General features: G+C 38.3%; 1 protein-coding gene across 1 annotated transcript; it reads left to right on the forward strand.

Annotated features, from left to right (window-relative positions):
- Positions 1-2,599: 2,599 nt before the first annotated feature.
- On the forward strand, positions 2,600-20,516 carry LOC139719589 (phospholipid scramblase 2-like). The gene is given in 10 exon segments (XM_071631001.1): positions 2,600-2,620; positions 7,600-7,797; positions 7,799-8,051; positions 8,725-8,802; positions 10,050-10,126; positions 11,438-11,568; positions 12,342-12,462; positions 18,130-18,232; positions 19,422-19,480; positions 20,435-20,516. Coding segments are annotated over 10 exon segments (1,086 nt in total). The 3' UTR covers positions 20,480-20,516.
- The last annotated feature ends 291 nt before the right edge of the window (positions 20,517-20,807 follow it).

Here is a 20,807-nt window from a genome sequence, read left to right on the forward strand (position 1 = left end):
CCATGGTGTTAAATCTAACACCGATGTTTTTACAGTGTATCAGGGCCGGCGGAGCGTTTTCAAAAGTGTGGGGGCCCACTTCCGGGTTTCCTGAGCTAACAAGCAAAAAAAAAAAAAAAAAGGTCCTCGGCTTATCTCTCTCCCCCTTCCACTTCCGGGTTTCTTCACCTGACAAAGTGATGACACCTTATGTATTCCTTTATGGTGCACAAAAAGTGTGGGGGCCCGAGCCCCCACGGCCCCCACGGTTCCGCCGGCCATGTGTATTATGATGTTTTTGTATTATACGTGATGTAATTGTTTTTTATTTAGGTTCAAAAAAATTGTTGAAGAACAGCCTGTGGCTTAAACGAGTTACCGTGTGGAAATAACATAAATGAATGGATGTATTATCTCATTTTAAAAACAAGTTGGAAACCTGAGGTCCCATCTCAAACAAAACTAAACCACCCCTTTAATGTAGATGACATACACTATAGCCATTGGATGGAGTCGATTTTTGCAAGAGGGCAAGATGTCAGAGATAACAGGAGTTGTTTGTACAGGAGGCTACGTCATTATTCAATGTCTATGTTGCGTCGTTTGTGGCAGGTCTACGTAAGTCAACGTTCAAGTTGATGCGAACAGGAATGTGTGACGCCACATGTACAGGCGAAATCAGCTGACTGACCAGGACCGCTGTGATAGGGCGTGTCGCGTCGGGTGCTGTTCGTTATTCCGAAGGTTCGTTAATCCGAAAATGAAATAGGGTTCGTTATTCCGAAGGTTCGTTAATCCGACAATGAAATAGGGTCCGTAATGAACCTTCGGAATAACGAGCTTTGTTTCATTTTTGGACGAACGAACCTTCGGAATAACGAACCCTATATGATTTTGGGATTAATGAACCTTCGGAATAACAAACCTTATCACATTTTCGGATTAAAGAACCTTGGGAATAACGAATCTTCGGAATAACGAACCTTCGGAATAACTAACCTTCGGAATAACGAATCTTCGGACTAAAGAACCTTCGAAATTACGTACTGTAACCGCCGCGTCAATCAAGTGCCGGTATATCACAACACTAATAAATAAAACAGATTAATGTGATAACTATACGCTCCTACATAATGACAATGATAATGATAAAAACAGCAGTCATGACGCTATTATAAAACTCACAGCGCTGGAAAAAAAAAATACGAATATTGTTGATTATGCATGATTTGAATGATTGTGTAGATATGCGAAATGAATATGACATTAAAGGGGGACAAAACAAAATTGAAAGCTTCGTTGGCGTTAAAGCTTCTAATTAGACTCGCCGTGAATAGGCTGTGAATCACCGGAACGTTTGGTGTGTGCATTCGAAAGCGTTCACCAAACGAAAACTTGAGAGTGTAGGAACTTCGGTTCGCTTATGGACAGTTGTACTTGGACTTCTTTTACGTCCAGGTCTATACCATGGACAGATAATGTATTCACTGTTTATAGTTTCTGCAAAACAGAGAAAGGCATTAGGCCTAATATATGAAGATTCTCAATCGATATGAAACGGATTTCTAGACCAGCGTGACATTGTAACTCATACACGTTCAACGATACAGGACAGTTCTGTTATATTTTAGAATGCTATATTTTAGAATGCTAAAATTACACTATTAACGGCTAGATATTTTCTCCATACCTTGGAAATGACTCCCCCCCCCCCCCCCTATTTACGCTGAATTCAAACTGGTCATACATCACCGCACAATATGTCTATAGGGAAAGATTAAAATGGTCTAGGGTCAGAGGTCAAGGGTCAAAGATCTGTCCAATCATGTGAAACTGTCGTCTCACATTGTTACAATGTACAGGTGTATTGCAGTAGGCTATTCATGGGAGGATAAAGCGATATAGCATAGGCATACTAGGTCGCCGATAGCAACTTTTCTTGTTTTTATTGCAGCTAATTGACAAATTGCCCTTCATTTATGCGCAGTAGAGTATATCATTATAGTAGCTGCGCAATATAAATGTCCTTTATCATTATGATAAGGCAAGCACATCGATGCAACGTTTATTCAGTGTACGATAGGTGTTTATTTACGTCGATGAAGGTAAATTTGTCAATCACTTGCAGAGGAATACAACTGGACGCAAGAATCATTAGTTTAAACAGAAAGGAATTCATTGAGAAAATGGGTCACATATAGCAGATATTCCCGACGTGGACTCGTCCTTGGAGAGAGAAAACATGCTCAGTGCTGTTTCAGTGGGCTGTCGCCACGATGCTTTCCATTTAACCAAGCCGTTAAATCCGTATCCTTCACAAGGAGCAACGTGAGAAGGAAGCTCTTTTGCTTTATCAAAATGAATGATTTGCGTCATCTCGGAGATGAACCGATAAATTTGCACATCACCAAGTGTGTCGCTTTATCTGATAAGAGCCACACTGTTTGTGTACGAAGTCCTGGTCTAGCGCAATGCTCTTAAGAATGGGTATCAATCCATCAGGCGCACGGTCATTTAAGTTAACCACACCCCGCTGTACAGGACGTAGCACAGTGTAGCTTTGAGTTCTTCATTAAAATTTTTACTCTGAAGAACGGACTAAGGTGAATTTTGCACGGACATGGCGGATCAAGCTAATTCGGTAAGAAACTGAATACATATCGGTTGGATATTTCCCTGTAATTTTTTCTTCATGCATATTTTCAGTGCATTAAAAGAATAACACTGTTTTATGTAGTATTCTATACGTGATGTTTTTCGTTTGAACCAAGTGTTTGGGTGTATCATGGACCTGCAAGTACAACGAACGTAGCGGTCCATGGATGGCCGCTGAGGAGGCTTGAAAACGAACTTACCAGTAATAGCTAGATACACCATGTCTAAATGGTTCTGATATTTTTAACAAGATACCAATCAACGACTGGTGATCGGGTCATGACTGGTGACTCCCCTCTGTTTTTGCGCCGTCAAAAAACAAAGCAAAACTCATCCGCGAATAAGAATGTCGGAATCTTTTTGAATTTGAATTTATTTGAATGATTTTATTTTGTGTGACGGTTAAAGGAAGCAAAGCTAAGATAGTAAGCAAATAACGAAACCAAAGGCTATATGTATAAATCCCTTCTGAAGACGTAGGAAATGACGGTCCAAGTGCAGAGCTTGACCAGGAAAGGGCACTTGTCTGCCCCAGTGGCGGATCCAGGCAGGGGTTGTAAAAACAAAAGAAATAAAAAGAAAAAATGGGGGTGGGGTGCATACGCTAGATAATTTTGTGTATAGGCGCCTCCTCTCCATGCGGTGCACGGAATTCCTTGATCCACCCCTGTGCCGGACATATCATGCTGTATCCAGGCAACTATAGAATCAGGAACTTCTTAATCCGTAGTCCTATCCAGCACCGATCGAGTTACAATACTCTTCTTTCAGCAACAACGGTCACCTGTCACTTCCATTTTAGATTGATGTTATTTTTAGATGTTATTTGTATAAGTTTTGATATATATTCAATCGAACTTGCTGAAACTTTTCCACAATCCATATAAAACGAAAGTCATATTTTCAAATTTCATGAAGAAGGCCTATTACTTCTATGACCAGCACCTGACCGGACTGTCGAGTTTGTCCCGGAAGTACATCCCTGCATTGTGACGTAGATATTGGTGGTGTCGTGAGATATCGAGGACAATGATCAAATTATTGGAGTTGAGTTGATTAGGAAGCCTCGTGAAACTAGAGGGTCTACTTTTCCAAGCTTTGATCACTGAGTGACCAATTTGTAGCCCTGGGGATCAACAGTATTCAACATTAACAAAAATAGCAATACTATTCAACACTAACAATAATAATAGCAATATTCAACAAGATTCAAGATTATTATGTACAAAATTCTTTGCAATGATGTATTCAGTCCAGGTTGTATTTTATCATTACTCTTACATCATGGAATCCAGTTTGCTTACGTCCACAATGGCACATGCTGTAGTTTCTTTTTTTCTTTTTTATTCCTTCCCAGTTCGATTTTATGTGAGTTGACATTGGCTCGTTTGATTTTGTTTTATATCGGTTTGTAGCTCCGTTAATTCATTATACGCTGTCTTATGTATTTTCCGAGGGTTCCATATCGTACAAGCTATGCTTTTTAGTGGGACCCTCCATTATAAATATGCATATGTATAATTATATTAAAAAACACTTATATACAATTATGTTTACTTTATGTGTTACTCATTTTCACATGTACCTTGTTAATTTACGTTTTTGCAATTATTACAAATTTGTTCTGCTTATACATTGTATATAATTTCTCTGTTTATAGTTTTATGGAAATGAAAATAAATTTGAATCTTGAATCTCGAACAAACTGCAAACTGACCCTTCCCGGTATCGGACATAAATTAGCTCTAAAAAGACAGTGAGTGAGCATAGCAAGTCTCGCCGAGAAATAATTAGTGCTTATCCTTTATAATCTTTCATCTTTGGTATATGAAGGGGGATGGCGGGTACACTTCTATGAAGGACTCATTTCATTTTGACAGAAATGCCTGAATACGACCAAAATAACTTTACCCATTGTGTACAATGTGAACAAGCGTGCGTATAGTTACTAAAATTGTTGCGTCTATTTAAATTTGTCATATTTATGACCGAAGTAAGATGTTGAACTTTAACCCGGTTGTATAAAGGAGACATTCCATCGCATCCCGGTGTTTTATTGGTAAAGGTTTGATGTCTCTTCATTGTACTCTTTGTACACAAACAAAAGTCCGCGATTTCAACTGGCCCTTGGTACACAAACTGACCATTGTCTGACCTATGCCAGAAAGGCTTGATTTAGATTCAATAGACATTTCCCGATAGCTGCTGATCTAAATCTGTGAAATTCGTGTTTTATGACTCCACTTTTGACGCGTAGAGAAGAGTCGACAACAGCTTTACGACAAAAAGAAGAAGAAAAAAACAAATACGCAATTTGCTCACGTATAACAATGTCCTTTTTCCCAATTGTTTGTCGAAATGAGATTGGTCTTCACCTTTTCCTGTCATAGGAATGTTTAGGAATATTATTCGTTCTCATTAGATGATATTTAGATGATAATTAGTGGTCCCTCCATTTCCATTCCCACCCTTTATTTGCTTGTATTATATGCATAACCTGTGTATAGGTATACCTATAATTATATTTAAAAAAGAAATACAATTGTGTGTTCTTCATTGTTACTCATTTTCTCATGTACTTTGTCAAGTTACGTTTTTGCAATTATTACAAATATGTTCCGCTTATACAGTGTATATACTATTTCTGTTTATTTTATGGAAATGAAGATAAATTTGAATCTTAAATCTTGATATTACCATTGCACTGTACTGGGTGAAGTTATGGCTAAAAATCATCTTGTATCTGAAAACAGTGACCTTTGACATTAACCTTTGAGCTATTGCATAAATATTCTGATTTGGCCATGGAAACAATTTTTATTGTCTTTTCATTTCTACCCTTCCACAAAACACATACATACAAACACACACAAAAAAAAACCACACAAAACACACACACAAACCATTCCGAGCTCAAATAACTTATAATCATGTAATACACATTTTTATCACACTAATCTTATGTAAACAATATGTATAAACAATTGCTTTATTTCTACCATTTGCTACAAAGTTCTTCATAAAGTTACAGCTGGAAAGTATCATTTAAATCAAGGTTCTGCAACCTTTTACCTCTGACCTTGGAACCTTGAAGGATTTTGTCCAACATCTGCGTAGCATATCAGCACCTTACGCTTCTTTAAATCCTCTCCGAATAATTAGGCAATGAGGATAAAGTGCTTTGCTTAAGGGCACAACCGAAGCTGCCAAAGGACTCGAACTAAGAACCTCTTGATTTAGTGTTCATTGTCCTGTCCGTAGATTACAGTCAGATTTTTCATGATTTATGTATACAATACAATTATCATTTCTTGCATGCTTTGAATTTTTGTTCCCAATTCTATTCAAGTAGTGGTAGCCGACATAAAAGAAAAACAAAGAATTGAAATTTATTTTCAATATCTTTATGCCAATTTGATCATGCCTTCTTGTGATTTTAAAGTCATTGTATATATTTGAACTTGACAACTATGATATTACAGTTTCATTTTTTCGAGGGGGGGGGTGGAGCGCTAGTCTAATGCATGACAAGATTTAGTGTACGTTTATATATAACAACAGCTTGAAATGATTATATCGCTGATTTGCGTTACGAAGATGCCATTACGTGGGGAAACGAAGGCTTGCTAATTTTGTAAATCAACCTTTGATCAGTCGGTGTCCAATAGATTGTGTGCAAACAAACAACAGAAAGAAGAACACATTTAGCTTGATGGCCTGGGGCACGTAATTGTTTCCAGAGTCGTTTAGGCCCATTATGTCTTACCCTCTGCCCGGCCCTATATACGTCACTGCATTGTGAAGCAAATCTATATATTTTATTTTTCCAGTTATGATCATAGGAATGATTCCATTATAGTTTGCGACATGATCTTGTGTGCATGGTATGTTGTTTGGATACGCGATATATTGTCTGATTAAACCAGGTGACTTATCTGAATGTGATGTGTGTCTGTGTGTTAACAACGGGCTATTTCGCTATGAATATACCCTTCGCCCTTATAATTATGTTACATTAAAAGTGTATAAAAATCAGACAAACAGAATAGCAGAAATAATAATAAGTGACTATTACACCACCCGTATAATGATTGATGTTAATACAAAACATACTAAATTCATCTCAATTCAATTCAAAACAAATTCTGTTTCTAATATCACATTTCACAATTCCAAAAAGAAACATTCAATACAACAATAAAAACATACATGACAGAACTATGTATTTAAAATCTTTGTATCATTGGAAAAGAGAGGCCCGCCTATAAGACAAGCTTGTAGAGATGTGGGCCACTCATTATATATATTATATACCACGTTTCATTTGCAAATTGCACATTCCTATTTATCTTTCTTTGCACATTGTATGAAATATAGGACCTACACTGTGTGTATATAGGGTATGTAATATATATAATTAAATTATGTGCATTCATATCCTTATTTTGCTGGAACTCTCTCTCTCTCTCTCTTTGTATACATATATATATATATAAGAAGGAGTCTCCAGTACGCCATTTGTAGCTCCAACAAAAAGATTTTTATTCACAAAATTTTGGGCCCACCTCGGGCCTTCGTCAGTGTTTATAATGTGATACACTCCTTCTTCTTATAATAATATTCGAAGTCCAACACGAGGAAAATTCCAATATGATCATATCGATATAAATATACGAATACGCATAATGGAAAGTGTATACAAGTTTAAATCGATGCTCAAAACCGTCTTATACTTATTCTATCATTCATGATATATTTTTCTTTTTTTTGCCATATGCATATCACAAATTTCGTATCTATTATTCTGTATCTTATAATTCATTTTTTTTTTGTTCCGTTTGTCAATGCGCTTATAGAAACAAGCCCGTATAATGAAGCCCAGTATGAATGTTAGATGTTATTTCTGTTATTGCATGTATTATTATGTCTATAATTTTATAATTTACATTCTTTTGATTACTGAAGGAAAACCCCAATCAAGAGAAGGGTGAGCTCCCTCCCGATGGGAACCCCGCAGCTCAGCCGCAAATGGTTCCTGGTACATATCCACCGCAGCAGGGAATCGCTATGGCGCAGTACCCGGGACAGCCGCAGCAGGGTCCGCCTGGTGCGTATCCCGGCCAGCCGTACATGGGACAGGCGGGGCAACCTATGATGCAACCTGGGGCAACCGATGATGCAACCTGGGCAACCGATGATGCAACCTGGGCAACCGATGATGCAGCCTGGGCAACCGATGGGACAACCGATGATGCAACCCGGACAACCGATGGCGCAGCCGATGCAACTTCCCGGACAGCCGGCACCGATTGTCATGATGCCAGCTCCTCCCAGTATACCGGGGTGTCCCCCCGGACTGGAATACCTGTCCCAGTTGGACCAACTCCTCATACATCAACAGATAGAACTAGCAGAGGGTAAGCTTTCGCCGTAGCGTGCGGTCAGAAAACCCTAGGCTTTTATTGACCCCTATTGCTTTTATTGTCAGGCAGTATCTCAGTATGAGTTTTAATCATAAAGAAACATGTATACATACAAACACAAAGATTTAGATAATTGCATAAAATATACAATATACCTTAGTACATGTATATGTAAATTTGTATGCAAATAGACTGATAAATACAGAATAGAATATAGAATATACAATCTGATAGATACAGAAATATGATATATTTGTCGTTTCATCGATACTTCGCTTAAAGTCATTTTGTCTACATATATATATATATATATATATATATATATATATATAACGTGTCGCTCACAGCCCTTTACAATGAAAACCCCTTCCCAGGCACTAAAAACAAAGCCACATTCTCAGAAATTTTCTTCATATCTATTTATAAATTTCTGAAATCAACCAAGTCTAGATATCAAATTTCATTTCAATCAACTTTGCCATGTCTTATGATCTTTGATTTCTTGGCGCGGTGATGACGAAATGAAGGCAAACTTTTTATAAACATCTTAGATAGGCCTATATGCAATCTATGAAATATACGTATGCGCCCTGAATATTGTAACAATTTCTCTGAATGCGCAATTTTTGCTTCTATATTTTTCTCTCCCTCTTCTCCTCTTCTTTAGTGTTATTAAATGTCGATTTTGCAAACAAATATCTCATCAAAAACAACGTGGGACAACAGGTTTTCTTTGCTACGGAAGGTATGTGCCACGATACCTCTCGGTTTTGTTTTGTTTTGTTTTTGTTTGTTTTTGTTTTTTTTGGGGGGGTGGTCATCATGTTTTCCTAATTAGGGGGTATCTCACTGAGCTGCGAAAGTTTGCGAGCGTAGCGAATATTCTAAGGTTTTCAGGGATTGTTAACATGTTGCAATCAAATTTGTAAACAATTGCATTCAAATTCGCAAACAGTTTTAATTGTAAACAGTTTGCGAATTTGAATGCAATTGTTTACGAATTTGATTGCAACATAACCTAACATTCCCTATATACATAATAATATAGAATTCGCTACGCTCGCAAGCATTCGCCGCTCAGTGAGATACCCCCTTTCAAATTGATTATTGCTGACGTATTCGGAGTTTTTCCCCGGAAATAAGTACATTAAAGCGAAGTTGTAATGGACCAGTTTACACTTTAGTGTGTATATCTAAGTCCGTTATCGAAAGTAATCTATAGCATTATTTTCAGCTATCCCTTGTAGACAAATGTCAGGAACCTGGTTAAGTCCTCGGGTTGCTTCCAAACCAGGCAAACTTCGATATAATAGCTGTCTGATTTTCAGGGGGAAAAAAAGATGTTATACATAAAGCTTGGTTTAAAGATGACTGTGGAGGCCGATGGAGCGAATTAAGCCCATAACGTGTATACAATGTATGTCATTTGGGGTTGATTTGTGCATGCCATGCTGTTTATTTCTGATAAGGAAGATATTTCTGAAATGTGTCTATGATAATTTGCGTTAATGCTTTATCCTTCCAAGAGTTTGCGTCACCATGTCATTTTATTCTTACTGAAAAGTGGAACTTCCACAAAACATTTCAGTTGTTTTTACTTGTTCCAAGTTTGTAAAACTTATACGAGGTTTTCATTTAGTTGTATGTGTTACGTGGGGTGCTGTTCGTCACTCCGAGGGTTCGATATTCAGAAGGTTCGTTATTCCGAAGGTTCGTTAATCCGAAACACACAATTTCCCTATACCTAGAGGTTCGTTAATCCGAAAATGAAGAAAGGTTCGTTCCGAAGACTTGTTAATCCGAAAATGAAATTCGGAAAAACGAACCTTCGGTATAACAAATCTTCGGACTGAAGAGCCTTCGGAATAACGAACCTTCGGAATAACGAGCTGTATCTTTTACATGTTATGTGCAATGACGATATGTGAGAATTGTTATCATCTTACCACTCTCTATCAAATCAATGTAAATTGTACGGTTGTTGTTTTCCAGAGTCCGATCCGTGCATGCGTATCATGTGTGGAGCCGCCAGAGGGTTTGAATTCCATATCCTGGACAACTTTAGCAGGGTATTTAGATTCTCCTTTCAACATGTTCAATCAATCTATTTACTTTCATGCTCTTTGACCTCGCAACCTTTCTTTGTAATTTGTATGTTTTTGTTGTGTCTTGATTTCAACCTTTCATAATCATTATGAATGATATCAATAGATATTTGCATATGAAACACATGCGAATATAACAATTCATATGCGAATTATGATAGACAAATATTTTGTCCAAACACGGCAGTTTGTCTAGAAAAAAATTGTGGTAACATTGATAATAGTTTCTTTTGACACTTTGACGGTGGCTATAATCCCTTGTAGATTTCCGCTCAGAAGATGTCAGGCAGTCTGTCCTCTCGCAGTTTTATGAATAATGTAATCGCTATGACAGAGCTTTATAGTCGATGTGGATAGGCCTACTTCTTAATCTAGCAGGGTTTAGCTAAATATTCCATATACTACGTCCAAATTTAAGTAACATTTTTGTCATGGGATTGATTATCTGGAAATATGAGCAGAACTATTCAGTTCTCGGCTCATCATGGGATCCTATGTATAATAGACTATAGATACTTGTTTGACAAGAAGGTCGCAAGGAGCACGCATTTCTTTCAAGCAAAGGTTAATAAACTTTTCCTGAAAACGATAGGGAATTGAGAGTTTCAGCATCTGACATGTTATGGCTTTATCGTATTTATTGTCAGTTGAAGGGAATTTGTATTCACTTGATTAAAGAAGAAGATAATCGAACAAAGAACAAAACATCAATGTATGTGATGTGTAAACTTATAGTATGGAGTGATTATTCATAATATTATTCTGTAGGGCTCACACCTGTAAATATCATAGAATATCCCTGACCGCATCACAAAATCGTACCAAAGATACTAAAATAAATGAAGAAAAAATTTAATAAAAAATCAGAAAAGGCGTTTTGGCAGAAATTGAATACCTGCAGATCTTGAGTATGAATTCCTCTACAAACTGCATTTTGGTTGGAAGATGAAAGCTTTTCTCATGGAATTTGAAAGGACTGTATTTGCTTGGGTGTATGTGCAGAAAATATGTGATTTTTTGAGTAAAAAGAACTCGTAGTCTGGCTTTGCAAACCCTTGGAAAGAGTTTGAGCCGAAGAACCCCCTTTATAAATTTGATGGGTGAAGGGTATATCTCACTTTTTAGGTTACCGAACATGAAACATCTCATTTCTCCCAGCTAGTTTACAGAATTTTTTGAATATTTTGAATTTTAACACACGTCTCTATGGGGAATTAACCTTTATACCCGTGTGAGCCCTATATGATTCTTGTAACTCTCTTCTTGACCCCACAGGAAGTAATTCGAGTGTTTCGAGAGTTCAAGTGTTGCGCCGGATGCTGCTGGTGTGCCAATGACAACTACTGCGCCTACATGATTACAGTGGAGGCCCCGCCCGGCTCTCCCATTGGCTACGTCAAGCAGTCGTAAGTTGAGATATTATCCAATCAGAGCATAGGGTGCGCGCTGAACTCTACCAACGATAGAAAACTTCAGCGGTCAGTGAACATGACATAGGGTGGAGGGCATTAACAGGTTTTGGCTCCCAAAAGGAGGGGTATAGGTCAGGAGCGAACATTCGTTCATGATGAAAGAGCGTCCTCCGGGTTTACCATACAACTAGAACATTCCAGTATAGGCCCTTCAGAGAATAAGGTGATACAGTCGACGTCGCGTAAGTCGAAAAATTGGATGAGTCGAAGAAAAACTATACCCAGATAAATGACAAACATGACTTTGTGTTAATTTTATTATTTAAGTCGAATTTCACGTAAGTCGAAGGGTTTTCCGTTTTTGTTTTTTGTTTTTGTTTTTATTCAACTTAACGGAGATTAAGCGTTGTTTTGGGTGCATTACTTTTTTAGGCACTTAAGATATTTGTAACTTACAATGACTTAAGCGTATGTTGTCTTCTTTATGCTGAAAAATGAAAGAACGCCATATTACATCAAAGTAACGATGTAGTCCTTGTGGCTCTCGGAAGAAGTTCTCTTGAAATATGAAATGCTTTCGTTGCATTCAGAGAGTATGAACACTATGTTTTGTTTTGGTTTTTTTTTTTCATCTTTCAGAAAACCCTTTAGACTAAATCCTTACGGCGCATGATGGTGGACATGAATTATACTGAATAGGAATACATTACCTGTCGTTTGATCTACTACTTCTAAACATTCTTTTCCCCCTTTATTTGTCTTGTCAGACGGAGTTTCATATCTCCTCACTTTGACATCTGCAACGCGGAGAACGAGAGTGTGTTGAAAATCCGTGGGCCCTGGTGCCGATGTCAGACCATTTGTTGCACGGGTGACATCGAATTCAACGTAAGCTATTACCCCCTCGCTCATCTTAATCCATAGACATTTTAATCGATGTTTTTCCTTCCACTTCAAGTAAGACCTTCGGTCGTGTCGCATAGCGTCATAGTTCCCCCTTCTTTCTTTCTTTCCTTTTTTTTATGCGGCATTGCAGCTGGCTGGTATATCACATATAGGAATTGCAATTGATTCATGTTTTCCATTTTTCGAATCTTTCCCCGTGTCTATGGAAGCCGGAATGTTTAAACCCTAAAATTATGTCGTATTCACATTATCACTCCCATGTTAAAATTGCTATTAGAGCAACTGCTATAGTGTGCAGCAAGTGGTTACTTGCAACTGATTGGCAAATTGCCTTGCATCGACGTATTAAGCACTGAATTGATCAGTGTTTTAGTAGTAGCCATGATAAAAAACCATGGGAGTATATACATACTCGAGCGGGATTCGAACCCTCGACCTCCTGATCACCGGACAGGCGTCATCTCCACTAGACCACCGAGCTTTCGCCCGACACCAAGTGTTGGTTCTAATTCTTATAGCATGCTTATAGCATGCAGCGGGTACTGCGTAATTACCCAGTACCCATTGCATGCTATAAGGATTAGAACCAACACTAACAGTTTTGCTGTAATTTTCCCTTTTCTCCCTTTTCCCTTTTCCCCTATACCCTTCCCTATCTCTCTCTCTCTCTCTCTCTCTCTCTATCCCCTATTCTATTCAGAGTAGCTCAGCATAGTCTCCATACCGTCAAGCCTCGGCTTATATTGGAGACCCTTCTGTTTAAGTTCCCTAAGCTGTTTGTATTTGTCTTGTATAATTGTACTAAGAATAATGTGTCGATATACTGTTTGTCATAAATGACGTGTACATAATCATATCTGATGTAACGGAATTAAGCAGGAATAAATCAAATCAAATAAAATAAAATCCCTGTCATTAGTAATTTGAACTCTGTAACTAGTCATTTATACTCTGTGAAATAGTTGTTTAATTCCTTTCATTGTACTCTGTACCTAGTCTTTATACTCTGTGAAATAGTCGTTTAATCTCTGTCATTAAAGGGGACCTCCGGATGATTTTCAGACTTTTACATTTGAACAACTATAAATTAGTTAAACTGAGTACAGAGTTTTGGAATTTATAGTGATTGGGATGAGAAATAAGAACGTTTTCAAAATTTATAACAAATTGCAATGAACAAGGATGATGACATGTCAGCCTCACCATAAGAATGTATGAGTTGGGGCTCAAGGAAGCAGAACAAAAGAAGAAGGCATGCATATATTTTTCACAGGTGAACTTGTTGAGCAAGTGGTATTATAATGGAATTACACTGCTACATTTCTGAAATATATGAGGCTCTGATGTCATCAACACTGTTCAGTGTAATTTGTTTAAGATTTTAAATTCATTGGTTTCTCTGCTCAAGGACCACAATAAATTCCACGAATCTATACATGGAGCTGTCGATTTATGTACTGCATGATGTGAAATTATGAAAATCGTCCGGAATGCCCCTTTAATAATTTGTACTCTTTAACTAGTCATTCATACTCTGTACCCAAGGGCGTACCGAGGGGGGGTGTTTTGGGTGTTCAAACACCCCCCTTTGCCAAAAGGGGGGTGTTTAAGGTGTTCAAACACCCCCCTTGGGCAAGAGGGAGGTGTTTGAGCTATTCCACACCCCTCTTCAGCAATGCTTAGATGTTGACAAATGAAACAAAAGCTGTCTTTACCGCTTTTATTTCCGTTTTGAATTGCGCATTTCCTTTCTTTTGCGTTCATTTTTTTTTCTCTCTCTCTTCCTTGTTTTAATGTTTGTGTGGATGATGATACATTATGGAGTTACATAATATTATACGCACTAAAGAACTCGTGAATGTACAGTACGTGTTAATACTACGTTACTGCGCCGCGCGCGAAGCTGACGCGCAAACAGAAAACCAAATCAAACAAGATAAAAACAAAACATGAATTCCATGTTTTGTAACGCTGAAATATACAAATTTTCGGCTCGCTCGCTGCGCCCGCTCGCCAAAATTTATCCAAAAAAAAAAGAAGAACAAAACGTAATGATGACGTGGAAATATAAAAATTTCGGGTCACTCACTCGTAGTAATTTAGAGTATTTTTCCAAGTCCTTAGTTTGTTGGCATAAATCGTTATCTATGAAGCCGTCACTATCCCATCTTGATTAGAATTGTAAGATTTAATAACCAAAAAATGACAAGAATTCCATGTTTTGTAAGGTGAAATACAAAAATTGTCGGCTCGCTTGCTGCGCTCGCTCGCCAAAATTTATCAAAATTTATCAGATTTTATATCACCCTCAAAAAAAAAAAAACCTTTTAAGTGCTCGAAAAAGCACATCAAGTGGACTTTTTTAAAGTCCCTACCGGGATGGGATTGGGGTTGAACACTGTTGGTATAAATCGTTATCTATAAGACCGTCACTATATCTTGATTAGAATTGTCATTCGAAGATTTAATAACCAAAAATGACAAGAATTCCATGTTTTGTAAGCTGAAATACAAAAATTTTCGGCTCGCTCGCTGCACTCGCTCGCCAAAATTCTTCAATATCTATTACATTTAAAACACCCTCAAAAAGACCCCTTCTATAAGTACTTGAAAAAGCACATCATGTGGACTTTTTTTAAGTCCCTACCGGGATGGGGTTGGACACTGTTGGAACAAATCGTTAGCTATAAGGCCGTCACTATGATTAGAATTGTAATTTGAAGATTTAATAACCAAAAAGACAAGAATTCCATGTTATGTATAAAGCTGAAATATAAAAATTTTCGGCTCGCTTGCTGCGCTCGCTCGCCAAAATATATCAAAATTTAGGGTTGCCTATTTATACATTTAAATCACCCTCAAAAGACCCCTCTTAAATTTATCAGATTTTATATCACCCTCAAAAAAAAAAAACTTTTAAGTGCTCGAAAAAGCATATCAAGTGGACTTTCGCTCGCATTTAATCGTTATGCCATTCTCCTGATGTTACTGCCAGCAACTGCCAGCAGTTGCACCCGGTGCGCCCCCTCCCCTTAATTTCTAAAGCGAAAAAATATAGCTGCCAACGGCAGTTTGGGGACTTAAAATGTCAAAATTTTCAAGCTCGCTCGCTTCGCTCGCTCGCATTTAATCGTTATGCCATTCTCCTGATGTTACTGCCAGCAACTGCCAGCAGTTGCACCCGGTGCAACCCCCATAATTTCCAAAGCAAATATATATATATATATATATATATATATATATATATATACATATATTATTATACATAGCTACAAACGGCAGTTTGGGGACTGTAAAATGTCAAAATTTTCAAGCTCGCTGGTCATACCTCCCCCAATCATGAACATAAACCGACACCCTTGACGACCAGTGGCGGATCCAGGGGGCGCACCGGGCGCCCCCTCCCTCCAATGCGAAAAAATATATATATACATGTAGCCACAAACGACAGTTTTTGGACGGTAAAATGTCAAAATTTTAAAGCTCGCTCGCTTCCCTCGCTCGCATTTAACCGTTATATTCCATTCTCCTGATGTTACTGCCAGTAATTGCCAGCAGTTGCGCCCGGTGCGCCCCCGCCCCCCCCCCCCCCCGAATTTCCAAAGCGAAAAAATATAGCTACAAACGGCAGTTTGGGGACTGTAAAAATGTCAAAATTTTCAAGCTCACTCGCTTCGCTCGCTCGCATTTAATCGTTATGCAATTCTCCTGATGTTGCTGTCAGTAATTGCCAGCAGTTGCGCCTGGTGCGCCCCCTCCCCTTAATTTCCAAAGCGAAAAAATATAGCTACAAACGGCAGTTTTGGGAATGTAAAATGTCAAAATTTTCAAGCTCGCTCGCTTTGCTCGCTCGCATTTTATCGTTATGCAATTCTCCTGATGTTGCTGTCAAATTGCCAGCAATTGCGCCCGGTGCGCCCCCTCCCCTTAATTTCTAAGGCGAAAAAATATAGCTACAAACGGCAGTTTTGGGAATGTAAAATGTCAAAATTTTCAAGCTCGATCGCTTCGCTCGCTCGCATTTAATCGTTATGCAATTCTCCTGATGTTGCTGTCAGTAATTACCAGCAGTTGCGCCCGGTGCGCCCCCTCCCCTTAATTTCTAAAGCGAAAAAATATAGCTGCCAACGGCAGTTTGGGGACTTAAAATGTCAAAATTTTCAAGCTCGCTCGCTTTGCTCGCTCGCATTTAATCGTTATGCCATTCTCCTGATGTTACTGCCAGCAACTGCCAGCAGTTGCACCCGGTGCAACCCCCTTAATGTCCAAAGCAAATATATATATATATATATATATATATATACATATATTATTATACATAGCTACAAACGGCAGTTTTGGGACTGTAAAATATCAAAATTTTCAAGCTCGCTTGCTTCGCTCGGTCGCATTTAATCGTTATGCAATTCTCCTGATGTTGCTGTCAGTAATTGCCAGCAGTTGCGCCCGGTGCGCCCCTCCCATTAATTTCTAAAGCGAAAAAATATAGCTACAAACGGCAGTTTGAGGACTGTAAAATGTCAAAATTTTCAAGCTCGCTCGCTTCGTTCGCTCGCATTTAATCGTTATGCAATTCTCCTGATGTTGCTGTCAGCAATTGCCAGCAGTTGCGCCCGGTGCGCCCCCTCCCCTTAATTTCCAAAGCGAAAAAATTATAGCTACAAAGGGCAGTTTTGGGAATGTAAAATGTCACAATTTTTAAGCTCGCTCGCTTCGCTCGCTTGCATTTTATCGTTATGCAATTCTCCTGATGTTGCTGTCAGTAATTGCCAGCAGTTGCGCCCGGTGCTTCCCCTCCCCTTAATTTCTAAGGCGAAAAAATATAGCTACAAACGGCAGTTTTGGGACTGTAAAATGTCAAAATTTTCAAGCTCGCTCGCTTCGCTCGCTCGCATATGCAATTCTCCTGATGTTGCTGTCAGTAATTACCAGCAGTTGCGCCCAGTGCGCCCCCTCCCCTTAATTTCTAAAGCAAAAAAATATAGCTGCCAACGGCAGTTTGGGGACTTAAAATGTCAAAATTTTCAAGCTCGCTCGCTTCGCTCGCTCGCATTTAATCGTTATGCCATTCTCCTGATGTTACTGCCAGCAACTGCCAGCAGTTGCACCCGGTGCAACCCCCTTAATTTCCAAAGCAAATATATATATATATATATTATTATATATATATACATATATTATTATACATAGCTACAAACGGCAGTTTGGGGACTGTAAAATATCAAAATTTTCAAGCTCGCTCGCTCCGCTCGCTCGCATTTAATTGTACAATTATGCAATTCTGATGTTGCTTCCGGCCATGAGGTGCGCCCCCCCCCCCCCCTAATGTCTTGACCCACGGTACGCCACTGAACACCCCCCTCTAAAAAATCCTGGGTACGCCTATGTCTGTACCTAATTATTTTTAGCCAGTGACAATCAAGACAATATGCATGATATGTCACTTCTGCAACCAATTTAATAAATTCTCGGCTTTTAAGATGCACAGTAGATAAAAGACGTGTTTTATTCATTGTGGGACAAGCAAAGCACATTGAGGTATACCGCTCCAAAGTTTGACAATGACAACGAACGTTTGAATACGCGTATATTTTTGCTTGTTTTGCTTCATTTTACGCATGAAATATTGAATGAATTCCTGATTCACAGATCTTGACGAATGATCTGAGTGAGGAGATAGGCAAGGTATCGAAGCAGTGGGGAGGCTTTTTCCGGGAGAACTACACACAAGCAGACAATTTCGGAGCCACATGTAAGTCTTAAGAAATTGGCAATGGCATTAATCACGCCATTTCCAGCGTCTACCCTACACGATCATCCACCTCTTCATTTCGGAACGATATCTTTCGTCTGCGATTCTCTTCTTTGCCTAAACTAAGTGAATATTTGCTTAGCTCTACTCTCTTTTCTTTTCGTAATCTTTTCTATATAATTTCTGAGGTAGGAATCATGTTACCATGTAAAACAGGATTGTGTCGTTGTGTGGGTAATATTGACATTGCAGACGCTACTTGTGAAAGCTGTAATGCCTCCTGACAAGTCTGTGTCGTAATACGTGAAGACACAACTGAAATCATAGTACCATTAGCAGGTTCTCTAAATAAAGACGATAATGTCCTTTTGACTCACAAATCCATTGCCCAATATTATACAGAATGAATTCATAAATGAATAAAAGCGTACATTTAACTCATAAAGGTCATGCATGAAAAAGCAAAACCCTCGAAATGATAACGACAGCAGTGACAGCACAAAATAGTGTTACAACACGCAGGCGGCCGCTCTCCTATAAATTAACCCAACCCTCGTTGGAACATTGAATGAGTTACCTGTTAGTCCTTTCAAAATGCCTCGTCCAGTTCAGACAGAATTCGGATCACCTTTTAACAGAAATACCAATCCAAAGTTGACTAATCCGAGTCGCCAATCAGAAGGACTTTATTCAGGAAATGTCTATCATAAAAACAAAGACACTTTGAGCACGTTAAGCGCCATGCTATTGACTCTGAAATGTGACCACCGTGGAAACCCTGCGTTGCTGTGGTCATCGGTTTTTTGGCAGAGTATTTAGAGAATGAAATATCTAGGCGCTATTTAATCTGAAATTCTTTCTCATTCTTATTTATGTTTTTGTTTGTTTGTTGTTGTTGTTGTTTTTTGTTTGTTTTTTTTTTCTTTTCTTTTTTTTTTTGGGGGGGGGGACTTTCCCACTTTTTCTGTACCATACTGTTTCCAAGTTTGTACATTTTACTCGGGGTGAGTTTAGAACACATTTTAGGTCCTTGTATTAATGCGTAAGAACATTTTGCATTGAGTGTAGGTTTCAAAGTATAACAAGGGAGGTAAAAATCATTTCACCCTCCCTTGTATAATCGTGTCCACCAAATTTGACGCGTATTTATAAGGGGATGATTAAAATGTTTCCTTTTTTCTTTCATCAGTTCCCAAAGATTTGGACGTGAAAGTGAAAGCGCTCATCCTCGCAAGCACATTCCTGATTGTGAGTTGATGTTCCAGACTGTATACGTAGTACTTCTAGCACTGTTTCACAATGTTTCTTGAGTTTCAGTTTCAATTGCACTTGTATATATTTGGGTGTAGTTGTATGTATTTCATGCATCGTTGTTGTTTCAATATACTATGAATTTCCATTGCACACAATAAAATAATCAATCAAACAATCAATCAATCAATCAATCAATCAATCAATCAATCAATCAATCAATCATTCAATCAATCAATCAATCACCAGCGACTCCGAAAAAAAAAGCGCGTTATGAATACAATTGTGAAAACAAGTAACATTCTGAGACATTCTTTATAAATTACTGTTCACTTTCAACATTCCTTCCACTCGAGTGATGCTTTGGCTTAATCAACAGATGTAGAAATGAAAAATATATGAATCACTAGTGTCCAATCATAAACATATTTCTAAACGTTAATGCTCTATTATCACTGACATCACTGCTCCTTATCAATGAAGAAAACATTTAAAGAAGAGACCTTGTTATTGTGACTTCGAGCGACAGGTAATGATTCAGTCTGCAAATCGCAATGATGCACCTTGAAGACAGAGAACTGCAAATTACAATATCTATACGCCTGGATCAAATTGTAAATTTGTATCAATATGAATATGTACAAATAGAAATCTTCCGGAAAACAGACGTACCTTCACAGATATTACTGTTTCAGTTTCAGTTTCAGTACTGAAATGACAAGATCAATTTATGAATATCTTGTGAAACTCGTAACAGTTTTTTTTTTTTTTCCGGTGAATTTGCAATTCATTTGAAATCTGTGATATGTATTCGGATTTGATGTCACTTATCTCTTCCCCATCTTGAGCGCATTCCATTCTATTTTTGTTTATATACATATTTTGATATTGCTGTTTGTTATTATTTGTTATTATATTTGTTATATTGATTGTGCTCTTTTCCCCGAAAAGGATTTCATGTACTTCGAAAACCCGAAGCAAAACAATGACCGCTAGATGGCGCCCCATTGGACTTATGCCAGATTTGTCGAGCTGCTGAGCCGAGGGATCGACCTGCTCTTGAGATGACGTACATTTGTACAAGTACTTCAGCTTAACTAGGATGTAGACAAGTAAAGTCTTGCTTAGTAACCCCCTGTCCAAAAATGTCCGTGAATGACACACCATGTAGGACCTACGAGATAGTGTTACAGTATTTGAAAATTATACTGCTGTAAGTAGTCGTGATCGAGGTTTGAAATATCTCAATGACTTAAGTTAGGCATTACATTGACTTTGTGAGGCAGGTTTGTCGGAAACAGAAACCGCGCACATTCACATTATT

Source organism: Diadema antillarum, unplaced genomic scaffold (assembly GCF_040938485.1).
Source record: "Diadema antillarum isolate AM-2024a unplaced genomic scaffold, OU_Dant_1.0 scf00000112, whole genome shotgun sequence".
Taxonomy (NCBI): Eukaryota; Metazoa; Echinodermata; class Echinoidea; order Diadematoida; family Diadematidae; genus Diadema; species Diadema antillarum.